General features: G+C 41.9%; 4 protein-coding genes and 1 long non-coding RNA gene across 8 annotated transcripts in view; all 5 read right to left on the reverse strand.

Annotated features, from left to right (window-relative positions):
* Positions 1–3,719, reverse strand: part of LOC110053701 (peroxisome assembly protein 26-like) — a 30,608-nt gene extending 26,889 nt beyond the window's left edge. The window contains exon 1 of one of the 2 annotated variants that reach the window (XM_020759966.2): positions 3,193–3,716. In XM_020759966.2, the coding sequence (XP_020615625.1) occupies positions 3,193–3,374 (182 nt within the window). In that variant the 5' untranslated portion in view covers positions 3,375–3,716. Of the gene's footprint in view, positions 1–3,192 lie in introns of both variants that reach the window. The other variant, XM_089276251.1, reaches the window with a different exon arrangement.
* Positions 3,720–4,696: 977 nt separating this feature from the next.
* On the reverse strand, positions 4,697–14,223 carry LOC149100862 (uncharacterized). 3 transcript variants are annotated; one of them, XR_016203111.1, is made up of 3 exons: positions 13,975–14,216; positions 11,842–11,922; positions 4,697–6,905 (listed from the first exon to the last, which is right to left on the reverse strand). It is a non-coding gene; the product is annotated as an uncharacterized LOC149100862 (long non-coding RNA). The 3 variants fall into 3 exon arrangements; XR_016203110.1 differs by having other exon boundaries at positions 4,697–7,481; positions 13,975–14,207; XR_016203112.1 differs by lacking the exon at positions 11,842–11,922 and having other exon boundaries at positions 13,975–14,223.
* Positions 14,224–16,181: 1,958 nt separating this feature from the next.
* On the reverse strand, positions 16,182–17,412 carry LOC110046396 (uncharacterized). The gene is made up of 2 exons (XM_089276404.1): positions 17,015–17,412; positions 16,182–16,938 (listed from the first exon to the last, which is right to left on the reverse strand). Exons 1-2 carry the CDS (start codon positions 17,410–17,412, stop codon positions 16,182–16,184), a joined length of 1,155 nt encoding a protein of 384 aa, XP_089132530.1.
* A 516-nt stretch (positions 17,413–17,928) lies between these two features.
* On the reverse strand, positions 17,929–19,915 carry LOC149100863 (uncharacterized). The gene has a single exon (XM_089276405.1). It carries the CDS (start codon positions 19,913–19,915, stop codon positions 18,272–18,274), a length of 1,644 nt encoding a protein of 547 aa, XP_089132531.1. The 3' UTR covers positions 17,929–18,271.
* Positions 19,916–20,023: 108 nt separating this feature from the next.
* Positions 20,024–22,092, reverse strand: LOC149100864 (uncharacterized). Its single transcript, XM_089276406.1, has 2 exons — positions 20,730–22,092; positions 20,024–20,610 (listed from the first exon to the last, which is right to left on the reverse strand). The coding sequence occupies exons 1-2, from the start codon at positions 22,090–22,092 to the stop codon at positions 20,024–20,026; spliced, it is 1,950 nt and encodes a 649-aa protein (XP_089132532.1).
* Between the last annotated feature and the right edge of the window lie 2,013 nt (positions 22,093–24,105).

A 24,105-nucleotide genomic window follows, 5' to 3' on the forward strand; every position in this document is an offset into this window, starting at 1 on the left:
CAGGACTGAATGACATCAAATCAAGCCGACTTGCTTTCTCCTTTTTCTCTGGACTCCTTGCTAACACTGGCGCTGTTTGCTTTGAAGGCTGCCGCACACTAGCCGATTTTTTGTCATAGAACTGCAGATTTTTTGTCCGGGTCAAATCGGGTTAAAATTTGTCAGGCCATCAGCTTGCCGCACACTAGCCGATTTTTTTGTCATGACTAACCGTGTTGAGGCTTGGGGCCAAGTCATCCAAAATCAACATTGCACTTACTCCAATGACAAGATTCTCATGACATTACCTAATTGGTTGAGGCGCGCACGAGCCCCAACAGACTGTCTTGCTCCACCGCCCACTAGCCGACAATGCCTGACAAGACATTTTGAGATCTAGCACTGTCAGATATCACCCAAGCCCTGATCTTGTCGCGGACTTGTCTGAATTCACCGCACACTAGCTGACAAGTGAAGATTTTTTGTTGGCCAACAAAAAATTGATTAGTGTGCAGCGGCCTTTAGTGGTTAATTGTGGGTTAATTCAACTTAAGTGACAGTTCAGTTCATTGTTTTCCTAGAGTGTTTGATCGATGGAATCGAAGTTCTGCTGGTGAAGTTTTGGAGTACAACCTGTATTTGTTCTGACTGCTATCGACAAATTGATACTCCTTTGCAACAGTTTTTCTATGGATTTTCATTCACATCATCCTTCCTTGGAATTTTTGTACCGTTTTGAACATTTTGTTTCCTTGCTTCATCAAGGACAAAACCCCTTAATTTAACATAGCTTGACATTACCACTCTTCCATGACCTACATATAAACAACTGCTCACTCTTTTCCTTTGGGAAATGTTAACCCTGGTAACAGTTAATTGTCACTGGCTTTCACATTTAACTCAATTACATTTGTTGACTTTTCAACCAACTAAAATTAATTCCATCCATACCTAGCCTAGCCAAAGTTTACATTATCTGAAATTGATAGAAAACAGTTCTCTAGCCAGAAAAAATGCAACCCAAGAACTCTCCGTTCATTGAAAAAAGTTTTAACCCGGCCATAAATAGATGTTATTTATATGTTTCACATACACTGGTGCGACATGATTTATACAGATTTAATATCTTTCCACTGCTCCTTTTGTGTCAGTGAAAAAGTAGGATATTTCCTTCCTCGTGCTTGATTTTTTTTTCCTTTTAGGAAAATTTTACAACAGCACTCGATACCATGCCAGCAAAATCAAATGTAAACTTAACACTTATGAAAATAATTCGCTTTCACTTAGCGACTGCAAGTGGCCCCAAGTCCCAGGTTGGTTCAAGCGCTTTAGATGTATTGGAAAGTAATGAAACTCGACTTGGATACTGGAAATAAAAGGTATTTGAATGTAATTTAAAGGGTGAATGTTCAGTTTAGTTTTACTTGTCAATAAAAAAGGAAAAAAGCCTATTTGTCAACAACAAGATTGATGAAAGGCATGCAATCGATCAAAGCATTACTCTGACAGCACTCTTAGCTCAAGCCTTAAATTGTGTATTACAGACCAATAAATCCCATGCAATATTTTGATGTTACGAACAAATTAAGACCTTTTTACAACGTTGAGAGCTTTCTGCAGGCTGTAAACATTTTCAGTTATTTTTGGAAGATTTTATTCTGGTCAGTGTGTAAGGTTTCCGCTAAATATCTCTTGGGTATTGTGGTCTAACACTGAACAATACAAGGAAATACTGAAGCAAACAAAGGCAATTAAAAGCACGAAGACGTAGTCATTGAAGAACGCACAATTCCCTAGGTTTTGTCTCGGCCGATGTGCATATGACTTCAGTCGGTACTGTATGGGCTACAACTTAAAGATCATCAGAAATGGAAAGTAAAGAGTAAAGGAAAGGTAAAGTCTGCATGCGAGCCAAGTGGCCCATCAGGCCAGAGCTTATCCCGGTTTCTGTAGCATGAAGCGACTTGGAGTATTTCTACTCCCCACTGGATGGGATGCTAGTCCATCGCAGGGTTAAGGGCTCGAACCCGGACCGCTCGATCCGGAGACGAGCACACTAACCATGAGGCCACCGCGCCTCCCACAGAAAGGGAAAGAGCACATCAAAAAATAGCAAACATAGTACATGTAAATGTTTTGAACCCAGGAGTTACAGAAGTTCGTATAGTGTGATCATCCGGGGTGGAGGTAGTTCTGAAAAGAACTGTTGCTGGTGACTAACATTTCAACAACCTGAGCGGAAGTCATCATCACATTGACTGAGACCCTGCTCAGTGCTTAACCTGCAGTACAAACTATTTTCAATGACTGACTCTGGAAAGCTGGTACACTAACTTAGAACAAATCCCTCTTAACAGATGTCATCAACTACCGGCACCTTACAAACGACTTATCCACAACGGAAACGAAACCAACAAGGGGACTTCTAACATACCGACTTAATTTGACTAACAATAGACAGACCTAAAACCGAAGAATTTGACTAACAATAGACCGATCGAAACTGACCAATGACTGATGACAAACTTAACACAAGTCTTTCAGCCAATACCATCATGGCTAAACTGACCAATCACTTTCAACAGACCAGACTTATAACATCATTGACTGACAAACACTATTCACTTGACCCTGAAGATGACTTCTGCCCAGGTCATCGAAATGTCAGTCACCGACAACAGTCCTTTTCAGAACTACCCTCACCCTGACGATCACACTATACGAACTACAAAAATAGCAAAGTTTGAGGCCCCTGCTATTAATGAGTAAGTTTATAGGACAGTTTGAATTAGAGGATATCTATGGAAATGTTGCTGGAGAGAAAGGTCTTGCACTCCAATAACTTTTTCCTTGCAAATCTTCTAAATTTTTTAAAAATTCAAACCATCATAAAATCCTGTAAAATCTCATTCTTCAATGCCAAGGGTCTCAAACTTGGCCATTTTTATATTTTCGAGTTATAGCACACAAGTTTATGAAAAGTAAGGTTACGTGATGGCCCGTAGCTACAAAGGGCCTGTTATGATATGAATCTCGCTAACTGGGCATCCCAGTCCCTATCCTGTGGTAGATATATATTTTTCAATCTTGAAAGCTTATGATATATACTTAACCTTCCATTTGAGCTGAAATCAAAGTTGACTTTAACCATTAAGCTTAACCTCATGATTTACTATTAAGCTTAAAGTTCAAGCGAAATATCAGAGTTCAAACCTGCCCCGTGATGAGTTTTTTATGTCATCGTTCTGTTTCAAGGCAAGTTCAAGGACTTCACAACAGACCTGGACTGCTTCCCGAAAACGACGGAGAACCAAAAAAGATTTCGCTTTAAAAAGTAGTTGGGAATCATCATAAAGAGGTCTTGGCGTGGTATTCATCGAAAGTCCACAACACATCAACAACCCAAGAAACCTGCCGGTGGGGAATCTGGCACGAGGAATTAGAAAGACTCTGGAGACAGATAACTTGAGCTTGATTGGCAAGTCCTTGGTCTACAAATCAACGCTAACTTCCTTCCCGAAATATCGACCACGAGAGCTAAAGACCTTCGAGAAGTTTAGAATTGGCTTATGGGGAACATTTTCAGTGAAGTCTAGCGCCATTTTGAAATCTGCTCATTCTCGTCCCCATAGCCCTTTTCGCTCCTCTTAGCCGGCGGCGCCTTGGCACGAGAACCGAAGTGCTCTGGAGACTTCTCGAGACATAGGATTTTCCATTTTCCAGTCCTCAATCTCGTTCCCAGAGCCTTCGTTACCCTTGTCCAGCGGAACGGAAAACCGAAGAGGTCTTCGGTTTCCCGTTCCGCTGGACAAGGGTAACGAAGGCTCTGGGAACGAGATTGTCTGTACCATTGCAGTTGTGTCCTATGTGGCAGACATGTCCTCTGACGTAATGTGATATACGGAGCCAATCATATCATGCGTTCTATCTAATAACACGCAGCATAAGACTGGTAACTAAACTCCGTTGCAGTTCGGTCTTCGAGCAAAATTGATTTTTGGGGGGGTAGCGTTCGGAAGCAGTATTTGACTTTGTATGTCTTTACTCTGAACCAGAGTAACTCTGAACGTAAATATGCAGCGACTATTTGCAAGAATTGCATTTACATCACAAGACTTCTATCGGAAATTGACCGCTTAGTGTATTTTCAGTTTCAAATTCAACATGAAAGTTCGATCGAAGATTTAAACAGTGGTTGCTCTCCGGTTTGCGAACTGCGTGTTCCCGGCCAGCCAATATTAAACTCCGCGCTTTGATTATTCTCAAATCGTTCAGGTCGTTCAATGATATTACAGAGGCAAAACAAAATTTCTGAGAAGCAGTGTAACCAATTTTAGTTTCGGTGCTGTAAAACTACCACTCAATCTGCGCAATATTTCTCTATTCCCAATCTTGTCACTCACACGAAATCCGGTTCGCGAAAGCCCTCTTCTCAGTATAGGTTTGTTGAGGCTGACTGACTGAACCTTTTTGGGTAAGCCGTCCCCTGTAGCATCGAACATTTATTACAGAAAGTTTCTTGTCGAGTAGATTTTATGGCCGGAGTGCTTTCTAACTGTTCCTAGTTCGCTTTGCTTTACAAAACAGCAGTAGTAGTCGAAAAACCACAGAGCACTTTGTGACCTATTCAAAACACCACAGAGCGCTTTGTGGCCCATTCAAAACACCACAGAGCGCTTTGAGGCCTATTCAAAACACCACAGAGCGCTGTGTGGTGTTTTATTTTGGGATTTAACATTGAAAACTGGATGGCTCGTTGACTCGCAAATATCTCACAGCTATTTTCTGAAATAATTTGGTTTTTCCAATTTTTCACACCACAAAGCGCTTTGTGGCCTATTCAAAACACCGCAAAGCGCTTTGTGGCCTATTCAAAACACCGCAAAGCGCTTTGTGGCCTATTCAAAACACCATAAAGCGCTTTGTGGCCTATTCAATACACCACAAAACGCTTTGTGGTTGTCATCGTTATCATAGCGATTCTGTCAGTGGAAGTTATACTATGCGGACAAAACTGGTAGAGGAGCGCTCTCTTATTTTGACAGGGAGGTTGGCAAGATTTTCGCACCACCCCTTACATTAATTGTGCATGCATCTTTTTGACTGACTCGTTCTTTTCACGATTGCTGTTTGAGTATAACGTGATAGTTTGACATAGTTGCATACATAATTAATGTATGGAGCTGTACGGAAATCGTACCTGGAGGTTAGCCGAGTGCTCTTAAAGAAACCTCTGAAGGGAACCAATAGACTTTCGCAAACGTGCTGAGGCAGGTTGTGTTGAACACTATTTCAGTTTTTGTTCTTAGAAAGAAATATCACCGAATCTCCGATATAAGACTTGATACCCTTAAAAGTACTCGTTATGGTTATCAGACAGAGCACTGACTGCTAATGAGATTTGCATTCCTGGGATCGCTGGAACTAGCTACAACGGGTGCCTGTTATTAACCGGGAGAAACGATGAAATGAAAGCAGAAAGTTGAAAATTAGTGATACCTCAACAACCTATCACTTGTTTCGGTTGGAGAATCTTAGAGGGATTTATTATGTTCATTGATTTATAGCTCTATTGTTAGTCCTCGTTTGTAGGCATACCACTCAGGAATTTAGCATTGAACAAGGAATGAAACTTACGTCGGATACTGATATGGGTATCTCTTTTTTTTTTACAAGTCTATGGATATCGCCATAACATTGCAAGGTGAAGAACTCGACCAATGTTTTACCAACACGGACCTCATACTAGTTCAATAACATAATTCAGTTATGACAAAGAAGATTACAAATCTTTTTTTTTTTTATTTATGGCTAGACTGGACTTTACACAACTGGTGTTTTCATGAGCAGGTATAATTACCATTATCACTATCAACTGGAATCTTATACATGTAGATCTTTCTACACACGGGCGAACCAAAACAATCTGACTTGTGACCTTGAATTAATTGGCTTGAATTACCTGCAATGCTCACGGATGATACAAACCGTTGCTTTATCCATTTTCGAAAATTATATTTTAGGGCCTGTTTTTAGCCTGTGTTGTAAAACCACTATAATCTTGAGATTTGTATTGTTACAAAGGCAAAATAACCAAAGTTAGAATTAGTTTGAGAAATTCTATTTTTGACAGGTAAATGCCTTTTGGACATACTAATATAATACTTATCATTGTATTTACAGTGGTGCACTTCTAACACAGGCCACCAAACTAATTTTTTTTCATCATTTTTTGACATGTTTTCAACAACTTTCTTATGGCTTCCATTCAAACCTGGCAAATCCAAAATTATGAAAAGAAATGTGACAGGAGGAGTTGTCGACTGACCAACAGGTTACATGATGCTTGATATTTTCACCATACCTAGTTCATGCATTTTGATTAGCTTATTTAAACCAAGGAAGGTGGCCACAGTTAGTCATGCACGACTGTGACTGGGTTCTTATTGCAAAGATGAAAAGCTCTGTCACGCTTTTGTCTTAAATCTAGATCCAACAAACTATTCACCGACAACACAGTGATTTGTGGTTCATTTAGTAAACAAAAAGTAATGACATATTTTCTTCAGCCTTTGAGCTTGGGCTAATTTGAATAAGCTGTTGTAAATGTACAACAATCAAAACAATTTCAGACTCATCCTCTATTTACTTAATTACTACTTATTAATACATCTGTGAAAGAAATATCGATAAAAATTTAAAAACTGAATCTACAAAATACTGATTATTCTACATCACTGTCAATAAACTCATCCTCTATTAACTTTCTGTAGAGGTCTTCATCATCGTCTTGTTCTTCTTGCCCTTCCTCTTGTTCTTCTTGATCCTCTTGTCCTTCTTCTTCTTCTTCTTCTTCGTCTTCTTCTAACTCCCCCTCCTCCTCATCGATCATATCATCTAATGCCTCCAGGTATGGTTTGGCCAGGCTATTAAAAATATGGAGAGGGATTTACTTCATTAATAGACACAACAATATTGTGGACAACTGACACTTTCTGTGAAGGGGCCTGTTACGGCTATTTCGTGTTTTCTTTGTGTCCTTTTTTGTTCCGTATGTTAATGTATTTTTTCACATTCTGCATGCTTTTTTTCTCGCGTCGTATGTAAATTTCGTTGCGTATATATTTGTGTTATCCTTTCATGTTCATTTAGTGCTAGTTTATCGTCTGGTACACTTGTATCTTCTTGGTTCCCTGAACTCCGTTGCCAGCATTTTGGTAAGCCGTTTAGTTTATCGTCTGTTTGTATTTTCCTCTTAGTTTTCTGCCGTCTTCGGTTAGTTATTTGTAGTAATTCGTTTCATGTTTACCTTTAGGAATTTACCTTCCTCCTACGGAAAGTCAAATAAATTTGCTGGACTAATTGAAACTAGCTTTAAGTTGTGTCTGAAGTCGGCCCTTTGCTTCTATAGGGACCATTTCTTGAAACTTCCTGGCTATTCAAGGGTTTGCCAACTTACAAGGACCGTTTTCAGGCTGCTGTTTTGGGCCCAAAGCACCAAACTACATAATGAAACTGAAATCAGTCTTTAAAAAGAGCTTTGGAATTATAATCTAAAGTACAACAGTAATATTATTATAATTTAAATTATAAATATGCATACTGTATTTGAAAGTGGAAGTTTTGTCATGAGGAATGTGAACGCCTTAAAGAGATCTTCTCCCGACTGCGCTCTCCTGACGACCTTGTGCAGTCAACCATGTGTCGGTGGTGTGTCGACCAACGCGTCGGTGATGTGTCGGCCGATGCATCGGTGGGATCGGATTCTTTACCTTTACCCACATACCCGAGTGGCTGATAAAAGAGAAGCCCCAGTCAGAAGCGTGTTGCCCTACAAGGACCAGAAATCTGCAAACGTAGAATACGTAAACAGCTGGCTGACCTCAGTCAGAAGATTAACGCAGATATTAGCCCAGTTTACACAAGTAGAAAGATCAACGATGAAATTAAGGTCAGGGAAGACAAGCAGTCTCTTGTAAGTCAACAATGCGTGGTGTATTCATTGCAGTGTGGCCTGTGGTGTGATGCAGGCTATGTCGATTACACGTGCCGACACCTACACCAACGAATTGTAGAACACAAAGGATCGGCAATCGGAAACCACCTCAGAGAGCAGCACGATATGGAGCCAGAAGACATCGCACAGAGTTTTCGAATCTTAAGAAAGTGTCAGAACAAATTTTACTGCCTTATTTTTGAAATGTTTTTTTTTTTATCAAAGAACTGAAACCAACGCTAAACAAACAGTGCGATTCAATTCGTGCCAAATTATTTGTTTAGAGCAATTCTTGCTAAGATTATTTTATTTTTCCATTGTATATTTTTAACACTTTTTCACATTTCGTCACATTTTAGCGTTCGCCACATTTTTATCTATTATAACTTGTTTTTAACATATTTATGGCTATATGCTAATTTAGAAAATTTCACTCACTTGAAAATGATCTCGGAGAGGTCGAAGCGTCGTGACTTTTTAGCGCTAGTTTTTATTTCAAAATCGATTTCTAAGAAACCACTTTTTAACATACTGTATTTCTATACCTAAATGAGAAAAACAGTTTTTGATTAATATGATGCAAATGGACTTCTCTATAAACTCACTTCCTTCAACTTAATGTCTGCTAATTTTTCATGCAAATAGCAAACCACCAGTTGTGATTGCAGTTACCCGTCTCATTCTACATAGCAATTTTCAATTTGGTTTCAAAATTAACTTGCATTTGGGTATGCATCACTGTGCTCTGTTTTGCATCCTGTACTTTCTTTGTTGTGTTGTTTGTAATATTGTTAATACTCTGGTTCTGGTTTCAAGGCACTTCAATGAACTGTTCAGACATCACTTACTTCCAGTATGAGATGAAGTAATAAAGTACATGTCATTTTTGGTCTAGGACATTGATGGGGATTCCTGGACAGGCTCCCAGAGGAGCTCCCATCTGCTTTCAAAATTATATCATTAGGCTAGCAAAACTAGTGCCAATCCCAAACCCCACATTAGAATTTAAAATCCTTAAACTTATAGTCTTGTTGTTATTGGGATAAGATGTTCTAGGTTCCGAGCTACTGTGTCTGAAACACCTCACAAGATTAGAAGCCACAGATTTAGGAAAGCCATTCCCTAACAGGAACGTTTTAATCATTGTTCTTTGTTTCTGAAAGGGAGAGTCTATTTCACATGTACGAGAAGCCTGGTGCAACAAGGCTCTAACCCAAGCCATTTTGCGAAGTCAACGTTCATGACTAGAAAACAAGACATTCTGTCCAGTGTGATTCCTATAAATGTCACTGGATGTTCTTTTCAGAGAAATGTTAAAGTTAATTTGGCTAACAATTCCTTTCTATTTAAATGTATGTTGCTTGAAAATTATGACCTGGTGGCCCTGGATGCAATTTGAGTTTTTCTGTAATTTTGAAAAGTCAAGCCCCACTGTTTGTTACTGTATCAAAAGGATAACACCATTCTTATCATGGTTATTCTATTGATTCCATTTCATCATTATTAAGGTGGCTCTGCAGTTATTCTGGACACACTCACCCCTGTCAACGTTTGCAACATAAATTTCTTCGAAGCGTTGGTTAAGAAATTTTGGGAAATATTTTGTCTTTCACTCAGTGATAATGTTACTTAATATCATTTACTGGGGATAATATTTTTATTCTTACTGGTGTTTGACTGGACCCCATTTTTTGGACAACAACACTACCAGTAAAAAAAATTTTGCTGGCATACTTTAACTCAATTTCTGGAACCAGCTTATTTTGACTTAATACAAACCATGCCCAAGTTTCGGGGAAATCATTTGAGCAGAAGTTCGGAAGTATTAAGTCAAAGACATGTAAACTCAACTCTAACATTCACTGAAAGTTTCTACATATTGACTCTCATTTCCGAAACAAGCCATGAACCCAAATTTTGTGAGAAGCTTGCTCCAAAGCTTGCTAAATCAAAGTGGCTGGTTGATTAGTGATCGTGCGAACCATAAAAAGCATTAATCCCTAGTTCTCAAAACACTATAACCTCCTTGAATTTTCAAAGATGCATTTTGCAACAGTATTTGGAAATAACTTTTGTGTCAAAGTCTTTCCACACAAATTGCATGGTACTGCAATATTTTGGCTACAAGTTTTACTGTTGTGACTCAAAAAGAAATGGAGCACTGTTGTCAGGATTGTAAGCTACTCCCCGACTGATCTCTGGTGAGGCAGAGAAGCAGTTTTATTACTCTATGATTACAAATACAAAATGGGTACTACAGGTACAGGCTGAGCCATCTTTTTGCAGTTCCTTAATGTATGGTTAAAAAGACAATTATTAATAATAACAATAACAATAAATAAAAAAAAGCAATATTAAAAACAACAACAACGATGACAACAAAAATAATAACAATAATATTAATGATAATAATGTGCTTCAGGGCATGAATTATGTTTTCATTCATGACAATTGGTTCATCATATTTGACCAGTGAAAGTGCTTCACTGGGTCTATTTGTCAGAAAAGTGGAGTCTCATCAAAATGTGTGGGCACAGTTCGTGGATGTTTAAAATCTTGTGAGGGATGTGCTCTATGACTGAGTAATCACCCAATGAATCACTGTTGCAACACCAAAACAAGAAGGCAAGTTTATAAAAAAGTTGAGCATTTCTGCAAGTTGAAATTTTCTCATGAGTGCTAATGGGCAATTAAAGTCTACTAGGTATGCAACTAAAAAGACACATGGGGAACCAAAAAAACAGAACTATAGTTACCCAAAGGGCAAATTAGCAAGAAAGCTAGTGTTGAACACTGCATTAATAGCCGTCAAGCTCATTCTAAGAGCTTTGTGGCATCCAAAAGTTTCTTTACTCTGCCTCCTCAACTCCTCAACCTCTCTTAATTCATTTATGTTTGCTGTGCCCCAAACCATCGCAGGAAAGAAAGTGAGTGCTTTGCAGGCTGTAAGTATACATGTAGAATACAGTAGGGGCAATTGTACATGTATGGTTTACCAGTTTTGTCATTTAAGTGCTGTTGGTTACTTCGTAAATGGCACTTCAAAAGTTAAGGTTGTTATTTGCTAACAGAGAAAGCTCAACTTGCTACTAGCTGTCTTGTCCACAGCTTCTGGGGTGTTAAATAAGAGTCACAACAAAGAATAGAAAAAATATGTGCATGCAACAAATGCTTAAGTAGCTGTACATATGATATGCAAATATCTTCTGTGTAACATGCAGCAAAAATTGCTTGTATCACTGCCATACATCTATACCTTGACCTATAAATTATAATATACCACAGAACCTCCCAAACTACTGGTAAGTTGAGAATTTTATTTTATATCAATTTTAAAAACATTACTTTTTTCTAGTGGGGACAATGGGTTGTTGACTAGTTTAATGGATACACAAGGATATTAAGCTATGCATTAAAGTGGTACTGTACAATCACTTCTTCCTTAAGATTTTGAAACTCCATCTACTAAACACTCTCTGTGCTAAATTTTAAGCCTTCATAGCAGGGATGAAAAGGAATTAAAATTAGAAACTGGCTAATTTATCCAGGTTCGAAGAAGATGTGTTTTGAAAAATAATAGCCAAAACTATAAGTTGGCTTTCTCTAACACATTTGGTTTGCAATGTTCTTCTTAGTATTGCTGGAGTACTTAGTGTACAAGAAAAAACTCATAAGCTAACCAGATATTGAAGCATAATATAAGTTAGGACATAAGCCCTAAAATTCTTGAGAAAGTGCTGCCATTACAATTAAGACCCATTTACGTACAGGTAACAAAAAAATGAATTATTTTGGCAAGACACAACTCTAAAAAAGTTATCAACACATGGCAACTGATACATATCATAGTAACAGCTGATGCTCACCATCCCTAGTCCCTTCTCTACTAAGACTTTCTTCGGTTTGTGTATGTTTTCCCTCATCCAACCCATGATGATCATCCATTACTGCAAAATAGAAATTCAAAGCATTGTTAATAAACACAAAATCACACAAATGCAATTATATTTTATGTTAGACTGACTGTTTTAAAAAAACATACAGCCTTGAAGATTAAAAGCTGTTCCTCAGAAAAGGGAAATTTAAAAGAAAACAAATTTCAATCAGAAACAACTGCAAGAGTATGACTATCTTATCAAGACCTAGGTTTTTAAAGTCTATTTCAACTGACAGTGAAACCAAAACAGAACACACTGAATCTCTAGTGGCAAAGTTTAGCTGGTGAAAACTACATCATATTTACCAAGTGATAAAAGACATCATTGGGAACAAAAATACAAGTAGATAAACAAACCGTTTTCCCCTTCTTTAATTGTTTTTACATTAAAAAAAAACAAAAAAACCCAAGTATCCAAAAACATGAATAAATTCTCCAGAAGATAACAAGAAAGGCAATGTTCCTCACACAAGAGCTGACACAAAGAGATAATGGCAATGTCACCTAATGAAGACATGACAAGGCATTGGCATGTATCCCTATTATGTACTAATTGGACCAGCCACATAGAAAAGGAACCCTAGGCGAGCACTTCTTGAAGCAGCCTCACATGATGACTATATACACTGCGTGTCTACAAAACATTGCTTCATAACAAACAGCTTAAAGGTAGCCAGTCAACAAAAGAGGAAAAGAAGAAAAGAAGGACAAACAACCCTGACCTTTACTGGTGATTCCTTAGCACTATATTGCGAACCTTTCAAGTGCAGAATTTTACACTTATTTAATAGCATCAAGTGGGAGGTGCAGTGGCCTCATGGTTAGTGTGCTCGTCTCCGGATCAAGCAGTTAGGGTTCGAGCCCAGGCCGGGGACACTGTGTTGTGTTCTTGGGCAAGACACTTTACTCTCACAGTGCCTCTCTCCACCCAGGTGTATAAATGGGTACCAGCGAACTTAATGCTGGGGGTAACCCTGCAATGGACTAGCATCCCATCCAGGGGGGAGTAGAAATATTCCTAGTCGCTTCATGCTACAGAAACCGGGATAAGCTCCGGCCTGGTGGGCCACTTGGCTCGTATGCAGACTTAATAGCATCAAAAACAAAATGATCAATCGTGGACATAAATTAAGACCTTAAAATCCAACAACTTGAGGAATGCTTTGATTGTATGTCATTTGGATTATTTAGATTCTTTTGCCTAAGTTGTTTATTATGTTGTTCCTTGTGCTCAAAATGTCATGTATGCCCATCAAAGTTCATAAAAAAAAAAAACTGTACCTTCCAGCCACCGCAAAATGTAATGTGGAGTGATAAAATACATGAATAGTACTATTTATAAGACCTGGCAAAATAGGGTAAGACTGGTACATCATATCTCTTTTGCAAGCATGGTGACCTATTTTAATTTATTTTTAGAGACCGTGCTTGGCAGCGAACATTCAGGGAAATGTATTGTACATTTGTTTTCATGATTGTGCCCAGGAGATTACTTTAAGCTTACTTTAAAATCGGTAGAAATCATTCCCAATACTGATAGAAGGAAAGAAATATCACACAAAATAAAGGCTCGAAAGTTCGAACTGTCATAAGAATGGTAAACTCGATTTCTTGACATCCTGAACTAAACTCAAATTTCTTGAACTGTGACCAATTTCAATCCTTGCAATCCTGCACTTTATTTCGAAACTACTGTTTTTGCTTTGCTCTATAGCATTTTCTATCCAACTAAGCTGTATATATATTTGGTGCCATTTGGCGATAGCGCCATGTGGCGACGGTGGTAATAAGTTGAGTAAAAATTTGCTCTGTCGGCATGACAGTGTTTCTTTATACCCTTGACGGAGGCAGATCTTAATTGCAAAATGCAAAACAGAACAGTGTGGACTATACAAACTAATACCAGCTTAGTTCGTGCCGCTTGAAAGCAACACGATCAACAATACTTAGATTGCTGATGAACATGTCGAAATGGCTTCGTAAACTTGAACCATTTGAAATTACTCACTCCATTACTACAAACAACATAATACAATACGCTATACTTCACAAAGCTTCTTACCGACAATATTAAGCTTCAAAGGCAGCTGTAAATGTGTTTCGGAACCTGCAGAAAGATCCGGTGAAACACCCTCACGATAAAAGTCACAATCGATAGGTTTCGAGCTTTCACCTGGCAAACACCGTCCCGTCCCCTAGTAAAATAACCTCAGAGGACACCGTCACAACGCATTTTCATTGGAAGAAACAACAACACATACAATTGGTCAAAAGGTGTCAGACATGTCTGCCACGCAGGACGAAAGTGCAACGCTACAATTGTCCAGTCCTAGATTCTAGGACTTCCGGTCATCATGTATGCAGTTGTAATGCCTCTACATACTGTATGGGATTGTCAATGGCGGCCGTCGAGCCAGGATTCAAGGAATCTTTGTGTCAAGCCTTGAGTGGTATCAATCTAGAGAATGTTTCCCTCCATGTTGAACAGAAAGAGGCGATAAGGGACATTGTTGTTTTGAAGAAAGACACTAATTTTTTACCTGCTTTGGCAAGTCATTGATTTTTCAGTTATTACCCTTTGTTTTTGACTCCTGGCATGCATTAACTGAATCGTTTATTTTCGTTGTTTCACCTTTAACGCGAGATCAGACCGTGAAGCAAAATCATTTGCAGGTCAGCTGTCTAATGGTTCGGAATACTGAGACATTGAGCGAGGTTGAAATTGAAGATATCAAGCAATCGAAGTATCCAATAATTTATGACCCCCCGTACGCATTTGTTGGAAAATTAAAGAAGTTATTGGATTGTGAAGATGTGAGACGCAATATGAGAGCTGTCGTAACTGATGAAGCATATCTCGTTGTAGACTGGCAAGTATTTAATATCTGTCTTGAGTTATTCCCATGTACTACAGTATGATGTAAGGCTTTGCAAGCGAACGAATTTGCTCAGTAGCTATGCTTTGGGGCCAAAAATGTGGGTTTCGACAAAACACTGACCTCCGGTCAACTGACCCCCTACTGACCCCCAACTGACCCCCCTACTGACCCTATAAAATCAATGGGAAAATGAAAATTAAAAAAGCCCAGAACTATCAATGGGACCGATTCAAGTTCATCAGTAAATTTAGCTTACCTCAAACTTCCAAGATGGCAGACGCGTTCCAGATTTCCAACTCTCGTGTTCTCCTTTGACTGTTTAGTGAAGGTTTTGTTGACGGGAAATCGAGCACAGAATAAGCTTGAATATCACCAAATATTGTTTTCGTACGCATTGGAAAATGAAGCAAAGAGAAACGCTGACAAATGAGCAGGCTCGCGAAAGGTTCGTGATAGTGCGAGGGACACGAACACGCACCGCGTAAACCTCAACCGTAAGACGAATCTCATAAGATAGTTGTAGGCCTCTCGAAACCCCAAAAATGTGACAAATAAAGTTTTGCACCTTTTTTGAAATAGTCAACATGTCTTCTTGTAGATGACTTTTTGTGTACAAGAAATGTAATTTGGCTTCTTTATTTAGTCTTGCCTCACCTTCTCTAATTGAGGGTGGAATTCTCTGATTAGGTTGTGTTTCAAGTTCCGTTTAATTAAACACTCAATAGCATACAGCGCAATAAGACACGAGGATGAAACTCGATACTAGTCTAGTTGAACATTGATAGTAATCACGTGCATATTGTAACATCCTCCCTTTTGACAAAAAGAAAATTTGACAAAAAAATACGACAAAAATGTCAATGTCAGTTCAGTTCGGAATCAATGGGTCCATGTAGCTTACAGTCCTTGTTGACGCTACGTCTAGAGATTTCGAACTCACGCTCTGTTGAAGAGACTCGAGGAGCCCGTTGAGAATTGAAAGATAGAGCGAGCGAGGTTCGACTAGAAAAATAAATAAAAATACATGTGAAGAAGAGCCGAGCGATATGACAAATACAGGACAGAATATAAAGACTTACAAATGTTTCCTGACTGCAGCGATGACGGTGAAGCTAGGTAGAATAGATTCCGCAACAATATTAACTTGAAGCTAGAGAAAACGTTGAAAATATTGGCGCGCTAGGACACCGTAGCGTTTAAATAGTCCTAATTTGCATGCATAAATGGCAAGTTAAAATAAAAATTCGTACGTGGAATCCTACATCCCGGCCCCTAAATGCGCTACATAGGCATTAACATTAGCCTATAAAGGATTACCACGCAATGTTAACATTAATTGTTCCTTAGTACAGCGTCACTGGGTGACGAGACAGATAGGCAAGTTCCACAATTAAGCTTCCTCCGCAACTTCAGCTGCTCCTTCAAGTAAGACGATCTTGTCTATAGGACGTTCGAGTGTGCTTGATTTTGTTTTCAGCTTGACGCTTCTTACTAGACGGTCTCGCTGGTTTGTCTTAATCCCGGTTATGCGTGCAAGTGGCCATAAACCCCTTGGTGACTTCTCATCTGTGAGCAGTACGATGTCTCCGATTTGAAAATTTCGGCGCGGCCTGAACCATTTTTGCCTCTGTTGCAAAGTTGGGATATATTCCTTTACCCATCTGCGCCAAAATACATCCGATAAGTACTGGACTTGCCTCCACCTGCGTCTGGAGTATATGTCCTTGGCAAAGATTCCAGGAGGAAACGGTTGGCTGTACCGAAAGAGGAGAAGGTGATTAGGCGTGAGGGGTTCGAGGTCGCGGACGTCGTCTGAGACCTTTGTCAAGGGCCTGCTGTTTACGATTGACTCCGCTTCGCACATGAATGTTGACAGCCCTTCGTCATCCAGTACTTGCTCCCTGACCAGTGCGTTTAAGACCTTTCTTACTGTCCTTATGCAACGTTCCCATGGACCACCATGGTGGGACCCACATGGAGGGTTGAATGCCCACTGGACGTTTCTTTGAAGTAGGAAATCGGCGATTTTTTCCTGGTTCCATTCTTTGATAGAGCGGTTAAGCTCGCGTTCTCCTGATACAAAATTGCTGCCGTTGTCGGATCTTATCAGTTCCGGAGATCCTCTTCTTGCAACAAATCGCCTGAAACTGTTTAGAAACGAAATCGGTGTCCAGATTGTGGGCCACTTCTATGTGAACAGCACGTACCACCAGGCAGGTATACAGCACGCCGTAACGCTTAACTACTGTTCTTCCACGGCGAATCAGGAACGGGCCAAAGCAGTCGACTCCCACATAGGTGAATGGAGGTTCGTCAGGTGTAATTCTGCCTAGTGGCAAATCCGCCATTTTCTGTTCACCAACATGGGCTTGTCTTCTCTTGCAAGCAACGCAGGTATTTAGATATCTTCGCACTGCTGTTCTGGCGCCGACGATCCAGAACGTCTCTCCAATCAGGCTAAGAACATGTTCCACTCCTGACTGACCAGAAACATGATGATACTGGCGAATGATGAGGGGATCAATGTGGTGAGACTTTGGCAAAATTACTGGATGCTTTACACGCTGCTGGAAGGGTCCATTGGCTATCCTCCCTCCGACACACAACAAGCCGTCAATCATCCAGGGATCGAGTTTGACGATCTTGCTCGATTTCTTGACCTGACCCTTTGAGTTCTGTTCACCTGAGTGGGGTGAGGATGATGGCGTGGATTATGCCTTTCTCAATATGGCCAATTCCTCTTCGAAACTTTCTTCTTGAACGTGTCTCACAATTTCCTTTTCTGCATTTCGTAACTCGTCAAGGGTAATTGGGACTATCTTTGTTTTCTTAGTGACTACTGTGTAACCACTCCTACGTTGCTCAACTGCTGATCGGAGATTATCACGATAGCGAAGGATCCAAGCCATGAATTTCTTCAAGCCGTACAACGAGGAAAATCGTTCAAAGATCTTGTTCATCGGTTCCTCTCTGATTTCTGTGTATTGGGCGAATACCTCAGCTGTTGCTTTTACCTCTGGGTCAGCTGGTGAAACCTCCAGGACGGGACTGGGTGCAACGGGCCAAAAAGATTCTGGACGCCACAGGAAATCAGGGCCTCTGAGATAGATAGATAGATAGATAGATAGATAGATAGATAGATAGATAGAAACTTTATTAAGAATGTCATAAACCACCTAGCTGGGGAAAAACTCCCCTACTAATAAGGGGACATAACAAAAACGAGTTAAATTAGAAGAAAAAGCCTATAGCTATTTACAATAGTAAAATTTAAATCCAAGTTAAAATATGTTATGAGACTATGTACAGTGGATTTTATAATACAATAATACATACTTTAAAAAAAATTCTTTAGGAGGAGCAGAGCGGACAGCCTCTGCAGCCGTCGTCTAATAATGCATCAATATTGTTGAGATTTCTGATGTTCGTCTTAAAAGTGCTGAGAGATGTGGCCTCTCTTATGCTCTTTGGTAATTTTAATCAAAAAAACAGCCATCGACTGTTATTTAGCAGAGCCTCTGCGGAGAGCCCACGCGATGCGTCGTCCGCTGGGTTCTGTGAGGAGTCAATGTGCCTCCACTGCGAAGCGGCCGCGATCTCCTGTATTGTAGCTACTCGATTGGCCACAAAGGTATGAAAGCGCTTCCTCTCGTTTCGGAGGTATCCCAAGACGCAAGTGCTGTCGGTCCAAAACACAGACTCGTCGACCTTTATGTCGGTTTCAGTTCTAATGATCTTGTCCAGTCTGGCTGCGACAACAGCTGCGCTCAATTCTAATCGAGGAATAGTAAGAAGATTGAGTGGTGACAGCCGGGATTTCCCAATGACAAATGAACAATGAATGAGACTTTGCGCGTTTGTGATGCGCAGGTAGGACACTGCGCCATAAGCGATCTGACTGGCATCAGCAAAGTGGTGGATCTGACAAGTTGTGACGTCGCCGAAGTCAGGCGGCTTGAAACATCGATAAACTTTAAGTAACTCCAGCTTAGGGAGATCTCCGAGCCAACTCTGCCAGATAGCGATGTCTTCGTTTGACACTATGTCGTCCCATCCTAAGCCTCTTCGACACAAGTTCTGCAGTAGACGCTTGGCTGGGAGGATGAAAGGTGCAGCGAAACCCAGAGGGTCATAGATGGAACTCACGATGGAAAGAATTCCTCTTCTGGATATCTTAAAGCCAAAGGTGTCCGTCTCGACATCCCACCGGATTCCCAGAGCACGTTCACAAGGCAATTGGTCGAGGAGATGATCCTTCACCGAGACTGCTCTCTCTGATGTAAGTACAGACTCAATGACTTTTCTGGAGTTAGAAATCCATTTGGTTAACCGAAATCCCCCTTTGGAAAGCAGTGCGCCGAGTTCTGATACCAGTGATATTGCCTTGGTTTCGCCTTTGATGGACTTCAAACAATCATCCACATAGAAATTGCGCCTTACAGTTCTCACTGCCTCTTCGCTGAACATTTCTTGATTATCGTCTGCCGTCTGCTTTAAGCCAAAATTAGCGCAACTCGGGCACGAGGTGGCACTGAATAAATGAACCAACATTTGGTAATCTTCTGGATCCTTACTGAAATCGTTTTCTGGCCACCATAGGAAGCGGAGAGCATCGCAATCCTTGGGGCTGACACGCACCTGGTGGAACATTCCTTCGATGTCGGACATCATGGCGATGGGCTCTTCACGAAAGCGAATAAGAACTCCCACCAAGGTGTTGGTTAGGTCTGGACCCTGCAGAAGCTGAGAGTTAAGGGACACCCCGTTGTATCGTGCGGCACAGTCGAACACTATACAAACCTTGTCTGGCTTGTTCGGGTTCACGACAGGGTGGTGAGGTAAGTACCATGTTACACTGGTGGTGTGTTCCAGTGGAGTCTGGGGTACCATTTGAGCGTGCCTGTTCTCGAAAAGGCTGTCCATGAATGCTGAGTACTTCGAACGCAGGTCTGGGTTCTTAAGTAACCTTCTGAGCAGTAACTTCAAACGGTGTTCTGCCATTGCTCGATTGTTTGGTAAACAGGGCACATCGTCTTTCCAGGGTACGTCTATCTGGTAGTGACCCTCCTTCAAACAGATCGACTCCTTCGTGATTGATAGTGCACGCATGTCTTCTTTGGACATTGCTGGTTTGCTGACGCAAATGGAGTCCGAGAATTCCCAGTCGCAGAACGTGCGAAACTGCTGGCTAAGTTCTTCGTCGGCCTTTACAAAGTTGCAAACTGGGTGTGGCTAGCCCATTCTCACCAAGGGACCATTCACCGTCCAACCAAATATAGTTCGAGTGGCAAATGGGCCTTGGCCTTGACTAACACGAGTTTCATGAGGTTCCAGGGCCTTTGGAACGTCACATCCAATAAGCAAGCCAATATCCGAATCGATCGTTCGGATTTGAAGATCTCTGAGGTAAGGGAAGGTGATCACATCCTCTTGAGTCGGAATACTGTCATTACTCACGGGTAGGCTCGGTACTGAAAACACGGACGGAAGATCAACAAAGTAATTCTCATCCAGATCAAATACTTCCAGACTGAAGAGACTGCAGTTCGTTATGCAGTTCTGCTTGCCGCGGGTAGTAAGGGTAAGTCGCGTCTTGTCCCCTTCGATGCCCAAAGTCTCCACGAGCTTGTTGGAACAGAATGTGGTATTGGACCCGCTATCGAGAAAGGTGTAGGTTACAGTTGATCTACTTGATCCTTTAGCCTTGACCCTTACAGGAACTATTGGTAAGGCGGTAGCTGATTTGCCGGCCCCAATTGAAGCACACTGACCATCGGCGCTGATGAAGCTGCTTTGGGCGTTACCTACAGCATTGCCATCTGGTATTGAAACCTCATGCTCATTAGTATTTTCACGACGCGATGTCTCCTCAGGTTCTCGTGCATCTCTCTGTGGGTGGAGATATTGGCGTGCTTGGAATGACATCCGGAAATCTTACAGAAACTTGACTTGGGGCACTCCCTCACAAAATGGCCAGGAAGGAGACAGTTAACACAGAGATCCTTTGAACGAACGAACTGAAGTCTCTGCTCCACGCGAAGCTTCTTGAAGTCTTTGCAGCGGACTAGGACGTGATGACTATTGCAAAAGGGACACTTAGCAGGCAGCTTCGTTGTCACAGTTGAGCCAATGGATGAATCTGGCTGCTTATTGTTAACATCAGGGTGGTCTCCATCACTCCCGGAAGTGGCGAAATTGGCACCTCTTCTATTGGTTGACCCTTTTGAATCCTTTCTGCCAATCCTTGGATCATCTTTAATGTCTCCAAACACCGGATGGGTCATTGCGCGTGCTTTCGCGTCCACAAACTTTGCGAAGTCGTGGAAAGTGATCTCTCTCTGCTCATTATTCGTAATGTCATCTGCCTTGTCGCGCCAACTTCGTCTCAATGGGAGTGGCAACCTTCTCAGAATTTTCTGCAGCCTGTCAGGGTTGCCAACCTTGTTGAGGTAACCAATATCTTGCAAAATGTTTTTACAATTTGTAAGTGCAATTGAAAGCTTCTGGAGAACGTTACAATCTTCATTCTTTATGGGTGGCCCGTTTATCAAACGTTCGACCAGAGCTGTTGCGATTTTATATCCTTGTCCGTACCTTTCCTTCAAAAGACGGCGCGCCTCGATGTATCCCCTATCTGGTTCCATCGCTAGGCAGCGTTTCATTAAATCATGGACATCTCCACGAGTGTATTGCACAAGATAGTGTAGGCGCATCTTGCAGTCAGTGGTCTTCGCCTCAATGAGATTCGTAAATGACCGCACGAAGTTGTAATAATTGGCGGGGTCTCCGTCAAACACTTGCACCTCGCTGCTTGGTAATGTGAGTGACAAGGAAAGCTTGTTTTGCTGAGCGAGTAGTTCCTGCAATTGATGATCACGAGATTTTTGGAGGTAAAGAAGACTCTTGTTATGTCTCTGCTGCTCTCTCTGAATCTCTATTAGTTCTTCTAGGAATCTCTCCCCGATAGATGAGCCATGTGATGATGGACTTTCTTTTATGTCGTCTTCAAGATGACCGGCGAGGCGAACATCTTCATAGTATTTGTTCTCTAAAGGCTTGGTTTCCTGTGGAGCCATGGGAGGGCGTGGCTTCATAGGAGAAAATGGCTGTTGATCCAACGGAAGAGGGAGCAATTGAGCAGGAATTCGAGATGGCTGTTTGACGCTGGCAGTTTCTAGCTCGGCATTAGCGTACGTTTGTTCCTCGGCCTGCGCTCTAAGAATTTTCCTTTCCAGATCCAGCTCACACTTTCTTTGTTCGAGGCGTATCTTGGGTTCTTCTTGAAGTTGTTGCTGCTTCATAATTTCCTGTCGAAGACGTAATTCTTCTTGCTGTATAGCTTGCTGTTTATGGAGGGTTGCGGCATCTGCTTGTAGAGCTGCCCTTTTTGCAGCAGCGGCCAATCTTGGGCTATGCACATGAGCCAAAGAGCCACCACCAGACTTCCGAGATGACGCGTGCGACGCGCGCGATCGCGTGTGTGTTCTCGAACCGACATTGCTAATTTAATCTTCCGGTCGAACTTCGCTTGCGTAGTTCTGTACACTGGTCCTTGTGATAAACTGATGTAATGTCTCTTGAAAATTAGCAATCCTTGCACATTTGGATTCGTAATAATCTTGAGAGTCTTGAATCTCAACTTCATCACTCAACATTGAGTGATAATTTGCATGAGCAGTTTTGAAAGCCTCTATGAGAGATGCTAGTATAGTCACCCTTTACAAAAACAAGGGTGACCGAAGCGATTGTAATAACTATCGCGGCATTTCACTCCTCGGCATTGTAGGCAAAGTCTTTGCATGTGTCGCACTGGGTCGCCTGCAGAGTCTTGCTTCGCGAGTTTATCCAGAGTCCCAGTGTGGCTTCAGAGCCGGCAGATCCACAGTAGATATGATCTTTTCCCTCCGCCAGCTGCAGGAGAAGTGTCGTGAGCAGCAGCAGCCATTGTTCCTCGCTTTTGTGGACCTGACAAAAGCCTTTGACCTGGTCAGTCGTAGTGGGCTCTTCCAAATCCTTCAGAAGATCGGCTGCCCACCAAAACTCCTCGCCCTCATCACCGCCTTCCACAAGCACATGCAGAGCACCGTCTGCTTTGATGGAGCCACCTCGGATGCCTTCCCAGTCAGCAGTGGAGTAAAGCACGGCTGCGTTTTGGCGCCAACCCTGTTCGGGATTTTCTTCTCGATGTTACTCCACTACGCCTTTGGTGATTGCTCGGAGAATGTATACATTCAGACGAGGTCAGATGGCAAGCTTTTCAACATTGCCAGGCTCCGCGCCAAAACCAAGACTCTTAAAGTGCTCATACGCGAGCTCTTGTTCGCGGATGATGCCGCCCTGGCATCCCACAGCGAGGCAGGCCTTCAACGCTTGGTTGATAAGCTGTCTCACGCCTGCAAGGAGTTCGGTCTTACCATCAGTCTAAAGAAGACAAACATCCTAGCCCAAGATGCAGAGACACCTCCCGTCATTACCATCAACAAGACTGAACTGGAGGTCGTGGACTCTTTCACTTACCTAGGGTCAACAGTGTCAAGCAAGGCGTCGCTAGATGTCGAGATCAGTTCAAGGATCGCCAAGGCAGCCGGCGTTATGGCCAAACTCAACAAGAGAGTGTGGATTAACGATCTGTTGAGCGAGAGGACCAAGCTGCAAGTCTACCGATCTTGTGTCCTTTCCACTCTCCTTTACAGAAGCGAGTCGTGGCCCACATACGCCAGACAAGAGAAGCGGCTCAACAGGTTCCACCTCCGCTGCCTTCGGCGTCTCCTTCAGATCAAATGGCAGGACAGAGTCTCCAACACCAATGTTCTTCAACGAGCCGACATGCCGAGCATCCCTACACTACTCATCCAAAGACACCTACAGTGGCTCGGTCATGTTCACCGTATGGAACCCGATCGCTTGCCAAGGCAAGTCCTCTACGGGGAACTGTGGGAGGGCGCCCGACGCGTGGGCCGACCACTCCTTCGCTTTAAGAATGTTTGCAAGCGTGACCTGCGACTCGCTGAATTCAATCCCAATACCTGGGAGGTCCTCGTGCAAGACCGCACCACCTGGCGTCACGGTGTGAAGGAGGGGACACTCAGGGCCGAGACGAAGGTCAGGGCCGAGGCGACAATCAAGCGGGCGGCGAGAAAGGAACGACAAGTATCAGTTCGTGAGGCCACCAACTACATCTGTACCAGCTGCAACAAACACTGCCACTCAAGAATCGGGCTTTTGAGTCACTCAAGAGCCTGTCGGCACTGATGCGCTGACCATCGCCTCTCCGAGACGAGGATGCCAACACACACAACACATAGTCGTGTTAA

The sequence above is a fragment of the Orbicella faveolata genome, unplaced genomic scaffold (genome assembly GCF_042242905.1).
Source record: "Orbicella faveolata isolate gen_17 unplaced genomic scaffold, um_ofav_v1 contig_4, whole genome shotgun sequence".
Classification (NCBI taxonomy): domain Eukaryota; kingdom Metazoa; phylum Cnidaria; class Anthozoa; order Scleractinia; family Merulinidae; genus Orbicella; species Orbicella faveolata.